At 46.8% G+C, this 11,664-nt stretch overlaps 1 protein-coding gene across 3 annotated transcripts in view; it reads right to left on the bottom strand.

The window, feature by feature from the left end:
* sik3 (SIK family kinase 3) overlaps positions 1-11,664 on the bottom strand; it is a 44,142-nt gene that overhangs the window by 26,376 nt on the left and 6,102 nt on the right. For all 3 annotated transcript variants that reach the window (XM_031573522.1, XM_031573524.1, XM_031573523.1), the window contains exons 2-9: positions 5,224-5,340; positions 5,030-5,093; positions 4,449-4,610; positions 3,105-3,229; positions 2,873-2,996; positions 2,490-2,608; positions 2,025-2,135; positions 108-239 (exon numbers count right to left, since the gene is read on the bottom strand). In XM_031573522.1, the coding sequence (XP_031429382.1) occupies positions 108-239; positions 2,025-2,135; positions 2,490-2,608; positions 2,873-2,996; positions 3,105-3,229; positions 4,449-4,610; positions 5,030-5,093; positions 5,224-5,340 (954 nt within the window). The remainder of the gene's footprint in view (positions 1-107; positions 240-2,024; positions 2,136-2,489; positions 2,609-2,872; positions 2,997-3,104; positions 3,230-4,448; positions 4,611-5,029; positions 5,094-5,223; positions 5,341-11,664) is intronic.

Here is an 11,664-nt window from a genome sequence, read left to right as displayed (position 1 = left end):
ACACAGAGAGACACTAATATCATACACACATACACAACAATCTCATACACACACACACACACAACAATCTCATACACACATATACAAACACACACACACACACACACCTGTACGGTGTTGAGGGGGTAGCCCATGGGCCTTGGTGTGGGTGGCAGCCGGAGGGTCTTGTGTTTCTTCAACCGTTCAGACAGCAGACTGTAGATGGCGCTGTAGTGATCATAGGCGTCTGTGTGCAGAGACTGACGGACAGAAGACAGAGAGAGAGACGGGGGGGGGGGGGGTAGCTGTGAGAAGGTGTCCTCTTTTTAAACAACATGAATCATTTATGGAGACCATTTAAAAAAAGTCTGGAAATGATGACGTGGACCGGTCAGATGTCTGAAGGTATTTAGGACTGTTTCTGTTTTTGATCAAAAGGGTTTTTTCCACTGTATGTTTTCCCTGAGCACTCCATGCTCATGAAGTTCAGGGAAATCTTGGTGGCTTCAAACCTGATGGTAAAAGCGTTGCCCGTTTTTCTCAGTACGTTACAGTAAGCACCAGCAACGTTGTTGGTGTTCTTGTGGCCGTACAGGATGGAATTGTCTGAAGGTAGCAGTTACTCAGCATTGCTACGGCGCACTGCCTACACACACACACAGCAGTGAATCATGCAACCTGGCCAGAGTTCTGACAAATTCGCCTAAGCCCGTTTCCACAGAAAGTTCCGGTGTGACACCGAACACCAATACCGAAACTGCCGGTCCGGTGCCCACCAATCCATACCCAGCTTTCAGAGGCCGGTCTGGGGGCGCTTTTGTTTCCATGACAACTGGCAAAAGACGATGGCTGATTAGGTTTGTTTGGGACACCATGCCTTGCCTGATGTCTGGGGGAGGTGAGGGTGGAGGTGTTGGGGGGGGGTGGGCATGCTGGGCTTCTGTGTTGCCAAAACATGGATTGTACCCAGCAACACCTCTGGATTAGCAAGGTGTTAGGAATGGAGAGAACACAGAGAAAGCGGAGTTTGAGAGTGTTGCAGAATGTTGAGTCACAGCATGGCTAAAGAAGGCTCATGCTGCAGAACACGGGCGCAGCCATGAAGAATCAGAGTTCCTTAGAGCTACTGCAGCGCTGGTGGGCTGATGTCCTCATAAAACAGCAACTCTGTCTGCATGCATGTGGTCAGGGGGCACTGAAGAAACGGGCAGCTACTACAGGCTGAAAGTGTGCATGTGTGTGTGCGTGCGTGCGTGCGTGCGTGCGTGTGCGCATGCCCAAAAGGTGTGTGTATGTTTTCAGAGTGATTGCATGTGTTTTGGAGGACAGCGTGTTGCGAGGATGTAAGATGTGTATGTGTGTTGGGGAAGGGACACTGAGAGAAGCTTATGGCAGGGACACGCTGATGCTTAAGGAAGCACTTTCCAGCTAAATGCTGTCGCCCATTGCGGATAAGAGAAGCCTGTGAATAAGTGTGGTAGTAGTGGACGTTCCAGGAACAAGTTGGCAAAGACCCAAACGGCTTATGGGCCACCAGCTATCTGCTACTGGACCAAATAGCAAAATGATAAGTCACTTTTGAGTTGTCGAGTTCAGGGTTCAGAGTTCAGAGACAGAGCTACAGATATTCAGTGCTGTTGTTTCTTCCTTTGTTGTAAACATGTAAAACAGGTTGAGCATGTGTATATGCAAGGCACAGTCTTCCTTTCCCTATCGATCATTTGAGAGTATATGTGTGTGATTGTCTGTGTGTGTGTTTATTTTTGATCGGAGTAGTGTGCCGGGTGACTGAGCTGGTTTGTGTGCATGTGGGATGTGGCACAGTACATGCTGGATATGACGATGTCTGTGTGTTAGTATGTATCTGTGTGGGTGTGCACTTGTAAATGTGTTCATGTTCCCTTTCAATATGGATGGATTGCTGTGTTATGACTGTGTGTGTTTGTTTGTATGTATGCCTCTGCTGATGTGAAAGGAGATATTCTGTGTGTGTGTGTGTGTGTGTGTGTGTGTGTGTGTGTGTGTGTGTGTGTGTGTGTGTTCACCTGCAGTGTGCGCTCCCGGTCCAGACCCATCTCTGACATGGCCTGCAGCACCTGCTCGTTAATGAGCTCAGTCTCACGCTCAGTCTTCACCTGCTCACACTCCACTATCAACTGACACAGAGAAAGACACACACACACACACACACACACACAGACAGAGAGAGAGAAAGAAGAAAGAGAAAAGAAGAAGAGAATGAGATAGACAGACAGACAGACAGAAGAGTGAAAGACAAGGTCAGGCAGGCAGACAGGGAGAGAAGAATGAAAAAGTCAGAACAACAATGACGGACAAAAAATAGAACATTTTAAGTCAAACAAGGATGTTGGCATTTGACAAACGTCGGGAGTAAATGTCAGTTTCAAAACATAAGTGAGGAACAAAGCCAAACAGAGGTAGTGGCGGGAAGGCAGGACGGACTTGAATGACCTGTTTTGGCCGAAACAATTGTGGCTCAGGGAACTCACCCGGTCAAAATCAGGGTCTGGGTCTCCTTGCCTCATCCACTTGTTCTTACAGATCTGTTCCATGGAAAGGCGTTTGCTGGGGTCCAGGACCAGCATGTGTCGGATCAAGTACTCACAGTCTGAAACACACACAGGAACAAGCACGTGTGGTTCTTAACATGCTCACACATGCACGCACCACTAATAGTAATAGTTGACATATAGGTAACTGTTTCCACTTTTATCTGACGGAACGAACTGCTGAACAATAGATCCTTCTCATTCGGCGCAACACACACAAACCACAGTCACTCAGAAAGAGAAAGGGAACCACATCCCTTCCTTCAGGTTGGATGCTAGTGCTGCAGCACAGGCTCATGAGACTCAGGCGTGCCTACACTCACCGGTGGACATGAAGAAGGGGATCCGGAACTTTCCACTGAGCACTCGAGCCCGGAGGTTCTGCAGGGTGCTGCCATCGAAGGGGAGAGCGCCGCACACGAGAACATATAGCACCACACCTAAACTCTGCAGAACCGGTGAGGGAGGGAGAGAGAGATAGAGAGAGAGATTATGAGAGAGAAGGACGGAAGAAGGCAGAAGTGGACCAGATATGGAGACTGTGAGGGGATTTACCCAGATGTCTACTTTGGGACCATCGTACTCCTTCCCTTCAAAGAGCTCGGGAGCAGCGTAAGGGGGGCTCCCACACCATGTCTTCAGCAGCTGTCCTCGCGAGAACAGATTACTGAAGCCAAAGTCTGACAACAAGAAAAAAGAGAGAGAGAGAGAGAGAGAGAGAGAAATAATTATACAATCAGAACATATCTGCTTTGCTCTGTGATACTGATATCACTGAATATTTCATTTATTGATTTTATTATTTGATTTATCTGAAATGGGCCTAGTGCTAACTATACATAATGAATTGGCTAGACAACACATACAGTTACACACAATTCTACATAATTTATTTGCCACATCGTTTACAGCAGACATCCAATCTGCCAGACACAAGCTCTTTGACTGTTCACATGGTGGGGTGTTCATGACACACACACACACACACACACACACACACACACACACACACACACACACACACACACACACACACACACACACACACACACACACACACACACACACACACACACACACACACACAGTTTACCACAGATGTGAGTATACTCTTGTGCTGTATCACTTAAATGTCAAATTATTCAAAATTGTGTCACTTTACAGTAATCGCTTTACTTGTAAGTTGAACAGTGGTAGTATTAGTTGCACCAATATCTGGACATGTTCTGCCTCACAGTCAGATCTGGCAATTCCTTCTTTCCATGTGGAGCCATGACACAGACATGCAGACAGACACAGACATGCAGATAGACACAGACATGCAGACAGACATAGACATGCAGAGCGACACAGACATGCAGACAGACACAGACATGCAGAGCGACACAGACATGCAGACAGACACAGACATGCAGACAGACACAGCCCGCACATCCAAAATTGAGAAAGTTGTGGTGTTCACAGGTCATTCGAAATTGGAAAAATCACAGGTGTTTTTGTCAATTTTGTTTCAATGATCAGAGGTTTTCTAACTTGTGTGACAATGATCAAAGGTGTATTCACTTTTGTTGAATTGAGCTTCAATCTGTATTTTCAATATAGTCTTTCTAAAGTATTTGTTTTTTAATGTTCACAAGAGGTTATACTCTACCTGTCAACTTAGAAATAATGCAATTAATGACAGGTGATACAATTTTGAATTATTTGACGTAAAAGTGATATTGCACAGGGGTGTACTTACATCTGCTGTAAACTGTGTACACACACACACACACACACACACACACACACACACACACACACACACACACACACACACACACACACACACACACACACACACACACACACACACACACACACACACACACACACACACACACACACACACTCCTTTACCTGCAATCTTGATGTTGAGGTTGTGGTCCAGCAGCAGGTTTTCGGCCTTCAGGTCGCGGTGCACAATATTGCGGCAGTGGCAGAAGTGCACCGCCGCCACAATTTGCTTGAACTTCCGCCGAGCATCTTTCTCTGCCATCCGCCCGTGGGCCACCAAGTGATCTGAGAGAGAGAGAGAGAGAGAGAGAGGGGGAGAGGGAGAGAGAGGGAGAGAGAGAGAAAGAAAGTTAGTAGACTATCAGAAAGTATAAAATAGTTAAAAGAAAAAAAAGTGCATGAGAATATGACAAAGCGAGAGAAAAGGGGGAGAGAGAAGGCAGAGATAGAGAGAGAGAGAGAGAGAGAGAGAGAGAGAAAGAGAGAGAGAGAAGGCAACAGTGACAGCGAGAGGTGAAAAAGTAATAATAAACAAAAACCTCTGGAGGCAGAAATGTTTTTAGAGCGAAGATGCAAGATATGATCAGGCAGCACGGAATGACAGTGAGGACACGCAAGGAGACGGAGGGCAGGAGGAGACAGATACGGGATCAAAGACACAGAAGAAAGAAAAAGAAAAGACAAGCCGCAAAAAGAGGACTCACCGAATATTTCCCCTCCACTGGCGTACTCTGTTACTAGATAGATCATCCTTTCCGTCTCCATCACCTGCAGGAGGCACACACACACACACAGGTAAACAGCTGGCACACACCAATACATATTTCAACTCTCCAACATGACAGAGAGAGAAACAAAACAAGACAGACAAACAGACAAACAGGTTGTTGGTAGTGACCTGGTACAGGCGGATGATGTGAGGGTGTCTCAGCATCTTCATGATCTGGACCTCCCTGAAGATCTTCTTCAAGTTCTCATCATCCAGCTGAGTCTTGTCCACTATTTTTATCGCCACCTGTTTTTTCCAAAGCAAAAGTGGGATAGAAAGTAACAGAGAATGGTAGAGAGGGGGATAGAGAATAATGAGAGAGAGAGAGAGAGAGAGCGAGAGAGAGAGAAAAAGAGAGAATTTTAGTGTGGGACTCAAACAGTGGAGTTGAGATGAGCGTCTGGGACATTTGCATTTGCTTTCAATGCAGCAGCCCGGCAGCTCTAAAACAAAATGGTGCTTGAGAAACGAGTGGACTTGTGTGATGGACGACAGCCCACTCAAGTCAGGCATGGAGGGAGCCCGCAGCCTCACAGCTTCATTGGAGCACAGTACCAAGAGGTGACAGAGCAATGAAACCAAAGCTACACAAAATCACAAAATGGAGGCAGCCATGGGACGATCACCAGTCACTCCTCCACAGATCTGTCCTACAGTTTGCCACAGAGCAGCAATAAAAGTACAACAATTACGACAGTATGGAATTGTCTTGCTTTCGTGCAATGCACCCATTCATCAGTGAGAGAGATAGGCTTCCCGGTTCAGCTGAGGACAGGCCGGACATATCTCTCTGATTGCCCCTGCATCCTGCATTCTGCTGGGAGATGGACCATTTCAAAACAAGGCTGCAAGCAGCCTGAGGAAGCACGTCCATTTTTCACAGGTATTAAAGACTGACTGAGAATGGGGGCCCATTTTCAACCATCACCATGATTTATTATCCCGTGGTTATCCTCATCAGTCTTTCCTCAACACGGTGAACTGGGTTCACTTCCTCCAGCACTGCGCAAGTTCTTTCCACATCGGGTCCACGAGGGGCATTTTGTCCTCCCTTTTCTCCAGGCTAAAGACAACGAGGCCATGCCAAACACAACGACTGGCCCACCGGCCCAGTTCCGCTCGGATATTAGGGGAAAGGGAAGAGGACAGAGGGGCTCTGCTGTGTGTGTGTGTGTGCGTAGGATGATAGTTCAAGGAGGGGAGGGGGGTGGCCGGGGCACATGGTGTTCCGTCTGTGAACTCTCACTAGGGCTGTGTGTTTGTGTGTCCCTTCCAGCGGTATTTTAAGCCTCCGTGAGGCTATTATTGGCACTGGCAGTCGTCCAGCTGTGTTGATGTAATCGCTCCCTCTCTCTTTTCCTCTCTCTCTTTTCCTCCATCTCTCTGTGTCTCTCCACCCAAACCCCCGCGCCCAGGCCCAACATCTGGAATGGTTCTGTGTGTGTGTGTGTGTGCACGCACACACACACACACACACACACACACACACACACACACACAATCAACAGAGAGTGTGAGAGAGAGGAATAGACAGAGAGAGTGAGGGAGAGAGGGAGAGACAGAGAGAGTGAGGGAGAGAGAGAAACCGCCATGGAGAGGCGAAAAGGCCAGTGGAGGTGCAGTGTGGAAAATCACACCGGTGTCCCACATATTTGGAGAACATGAAGTCTCGCTGCATGCAAATGGCCCTAAAATAAGGAAATCAGTCAGAAATGCAGCGGCACGGGCACCATCCATGCAACGAGCGCCCGTAAAAAAGGCGCTGCCGGCGCGCTGATAAGACAGGGGGGTGCGTGGCCTGAGCCGGCCCACGTGCACCAGCGACACCGGTTATTTCCTGCCGAGGAAAAGACACAGAGGCAAAAACGTTCAGCGACAGCAAGCGATCGCGGAGTCAGTCGTGACTGGCAGGTGAGCCAACACTGAGCCGTTCCTGAGGAGCTGCAGGGACAGTGCGGTGAACAAGCAGAATGTTTCTCTCTGCGTGTTTGGGAAATGTTTGCCCTCAGCGGTTTTGTTGTGTGGAGGTGAGATGCTTTGTGGGCAGGTGGCGGGAGAGGCTCGGGGCAAGGGGGCAAACTCAACTGCCCGTGAGGCAAGGGGCAAACTGGGCCTGAGGCACCAAAAATGAGTCAAAATCAGTGACACACACGAATATACAAAGAAGCAAAATACAGATTTACATTAAGGCCATTTTATAAAATACAACAAAAAACGGATAGGCACAAACATTCAGATATGTATGCACGCACAAACAGACACACACACAGAGCCACACAAAAATTGAAGAAAAAAAATGACGATGAAAATATTCTCTTCCAATTTCAATAGTTTTATTAAATATAAAGGATATATTGTAATAAAAGCTCCAACACTTTGGACTTAGAGTATAAGAAATCTCTAACTCGTGACATAGTGCATATTGAATTGATGAGACCGAAGGCAAACAGAAGCTAGGTCTGAAAACACATTATTTCAGGTTGTTTCATCTCAGTTGTCTAAAACTCAGTGAAACTGCCACCACTAAGGACAAAAATAGCAGACAGAGTCCTGCTTTAAAAAAAAAAAAAAAAATAGGCTATGCTTTTCTTTTTGAGGGGTATTTTGTCTCACCAAGTTATGTTAATGCTTCATAGATGATTGTTTGTAAATGACTGCCTGCACTGTGTGATAACACTGTTTGTGGGTGATGTATCCCAATAGATTCAGATCACAAGCTACTCTGTGGTTCCCACGTCAAGCAGACTTGCCCCCAACAACACACAAATATGTTTTTGAAGCGCCTGGCTGTTTCATGCACGCTAACGACAGCCTTTTGTTTTCAGCCAGACAATCTCATTCACATCTTCCTGTGTAGAGCTCCTAATGAGACCGTACGGCACCAGCTGTAGTGAGCGGCTGCCACTCCGCTGAATCTCCGGAGGCCTTACTGGCAGAGGTCTGTGCCTCTTGCTGCTGTTTGCATACATGGAGTATAGCTGGTGTACATTTATATGGAGCACAGTTAGTGTACCCATATATTAAGCATAGCTAGGGTATGTGTTAGGGCTGCAACAACTGATCATTCTTATTGACAAAAATCAACTATAGCAATAGTGGCCAACTAATGAAATGGTCGATTAGTTGCTGACGTCATTAAGCACATTGTTGCATGCACGCATTAACTAGCATGAACGAAAAACATCTACGAGTGTTTTACCAAACCCTGCTCTCTGCTAAGAAGTTTGTCAACTGCATTGTTCACCAGCACAGAAGTCCATCTGCTATATACAGTATAACGGATGCGAGTACACCCCTGTGCAATATCACTTCATTGTCAAATGATTCAAAGCTGTATAATCACCGTGCAGTAACTGCATTACTTCTCAGTTGAACAGTAGGGTATTTGCTCTTATGTAAAATTAAAAACTAACAGTTGAGCTTTACTGTATTAAAAACACAGGCCCCACAGTAGGACCTCAATGCAACAAAAGTCAGTACACCTTCCATTACTGAGATTCAAATCTTTAATTTTTTCAATACTTTGTATGTCCACCTTTATTTCTGATGACAGACTCAATCCTCCTGAGCATCGAGGATACCAGTGTTGCACACATTTCTGGAGATATGTTCTGCCATTCTTCAGAGGCCATTTTTTTCCAGCTGCTCTTTGCTGAATGAGTTTTGTTGCGCTACCTTTCTACTTAATTCAAGTCAGGCGACATTGGTAAGAAATTGTTAACCACATCTTAGACAGCATCAATTAACTAACAATCATTATGTTTTGTCATGAATACTTGTGAAATGTCACCAGGGAAGTCAGCAGCAGCACACTGCACGCAGGGAAACACTGTTTTTAAAACTACTGTTAGCAAATGCATCAGTTAATGTAGTAATGTATTAAATATCATGTTTTAGGAGGTATTGATTTATAACATCTGTTTATTGAAAAAGCATGGTTACTCGATTCATCAAACAAATAAAGGACAGATTAATCGATTAAAAAAACATTTGTTAGTTGCGGCCCTAGTATACATGCATGTAATTTAGCTATAGTACTTCTGCATTAAGCATAGCTAGTGTCCACATGCATGGAGCATAGCTATAGCATGTGTGGTGTGTAGCTAGCATGCATGGTGTGTAGCTAGCATGCATGTATATGGAGTGTAGCTATTGTATGAATACATGGGGTGTAGCTGGCATACATAGATGTTAAATCCATATGAAGTGTACCTATTGTATGTATATATGGAGCGGTGACATGAGGAGCTCAGCAATGCCAGCAGCCTCTTCACATGGTGCTGCACTACTTGAGATAGGGCCAGAGAGCGCAACAGGAGACAGGAGTCTCTCCTTATAACACATCCACCCACAAACACACACACACTCGCTATCTCTTACTTTCACTCTCACTCTCTCATGCTCACGGTCACACACACACACAAAGGATGTTGCATTACAAAACATGTTACAAAAACAAAAAATCCCCCTATGTAAAAAGACGAGAAAGTTGAGTAGACACTGCTCTAGCCCTGACACAGCGCCACTCATGCCCATGCCCATGGCCCACACAGGGTCTGACTGGGGAGCGGATGTGGCCCTGACTTGGTCCCAATCCGATGGGTCTGCGTCCAGCTCCATTCCAGAGGCTATCTGGGGCGTGTTCTGGGACCCACCAGGAGAAGAGTAAGTAGAAGACAGTTTAGCAGACAAGCCAATCATGAAGATAACTACACGTATATCTATGTATCTTGTTCAGAATCTTGTCTGGTCTTGTCTTGTCTTTCGCCAGGCGGGCTGAAAGGAGTGACCACATGTCGGAAAGCGTGGCAGTAAAGATAGCATCACCAACTCCATGTGGGGTGTGTGGGGGATGTAAGGCGCAGAAAGGTTTCTTATCTTTATTACCGAACCAAAAGTGGAGCACAGTGAACAGTGTACTTTCCGACAGAGAGGAGAAATGAAGAGGAGGGCATGGGAGGGAGGAGAGGAGAGATGAGAGGAAAGGAGAAGAGAGGAGAAGAGAGGAGACTAGCAGAGAGGAGAGTTGCCAATGACTGCGTGCCAGCCGGGCTGCACAAACACAAACAACAGCCCATGATGACTCAGCATGTGCCAAAAGCTGTGGTACGGTTTGTGGGCAAACACTGTTATCTAAAAGGCTACAGTATACACACTCATGCTCATTTATAAGTGTGATTCTGTGAGAGTGTGTGTGTGTGTGTGTGTGTGTGTGTGTGTGTGTGTGTGTGTGTGTGTGTGTGTGTGTGTATCTGACCACATTATGACAGCAGGGCTAATAGCTGCACGCGTAGGTGTTTCTGTGTGCGTACATGTACATTCATGGACATGGAACTACTGTGTGTGAGAATGCATCACACCTTGGAGTGAAATCTGCGTGCGCGTGCGCGTACACTTCACCACAAGGCAGTATCTGTGTTGAGATCAGCGCTGACACCATCCAAATCCTACAGTGCACACCAACCAACAACCTCACAATGACACTTTCTGTCCTATTCAAAAGCCATCGTTTAGAAACACAAGATTATCTGAAAGTAACAACAGACCACATAGTCCCATTGCCCCTCCCTGTCCCAACACCGGCACCGCAATGGAACACTGCCAAGCTGCCAACACCGACACCGTGTAACCTAGCCATCTAGTCCTCAGCTATGGGAACCGACCATGTTTCATCCACCTCCTAGCCCTACTGACCTGACCTGACTAAGCAGACGGCCAGAATGCTCTCAGCTGGCTCAATTAGGGCGCAGGAGAGCAGAGGCTCCTGGAAGAGGATGGCATGGTAGGTGGGTGGGTGGATGGGTCCCTCAGGAGAGGAGGCATGAGAAATGCTGCAGCGGGTGGAAGGCTGGATTAATCCGAGCCCCTGGAGTGGGAGAGATATGGGGGGGGGTCCAGTTCAGCAGCTCAGCAGCACTCGGTGATGACCGTCAGCCTGCCCTTCAGCTGCAGCTGAGCTAGGGGGATTTATCAACACGACTCTGAAAAGGAGTCAGAGAAAGAGGAGAGAAAGGGAGAGGGGGGTGGAGAGAGAGAAAGAGAGCAGAGACAGGCTGCAGAGGGAGAGAGAGGGAGAGAGAGAGAGAGAGAGACAGAGAGAGAGCGCTAGGGAGAGAGGAACAGAAGGGAGGGGGGGTTAAAGATGGAGAAAAGGAGGCGGTGGATGACAGAGTGAACAGAGATAAATGAAGAGAGAGGGAGAGAGAAGAGTGACAGCAAAGGAGACCAAACGGGAGACAGAAGACTGAACGGGAAGATGATCTTCAGACAGAGAACAAAAGAGAGAGAAACATAAAGGAGGATTGGGGAAGAGATCTGGAAACTGTATGGAAATACTAAGTGAGTCAGACAATCTTAAGACTCTCAGGTCCACGGGGGCTGCGTTTAATTGTACGTCTCCGCGGCGTCTTGCCAGTGAGAACACTTCTCTCTGATCTTCCTGAAACGGATGTGTCCAGTTTCTCCAGACTCCACACTTAAGTCCCCTCAAGCGATGACACTGCACTTTTCCCAATGTCATTAAAAACACCGGCAGAGAGGAGCAGCAATACACAGCTACAAATGCATGCC

The sequence above is a fragment of the Clupea harengus genome, chromosome 9 (genome assembly GCF_900700415.2).
Source record: "Clupea harengus chromosome 9, Ch_v2.0.2, whole genome shotgun sequence".
NCBI lineage: Eukaryota > Metazoa > Chordata > Actinopteri > Clupeiformes > Clupeidae > Clupea > Clupea harengus.
This window is presented reverse-complemented; position numbering and strand designations above follow the sequence as displayed.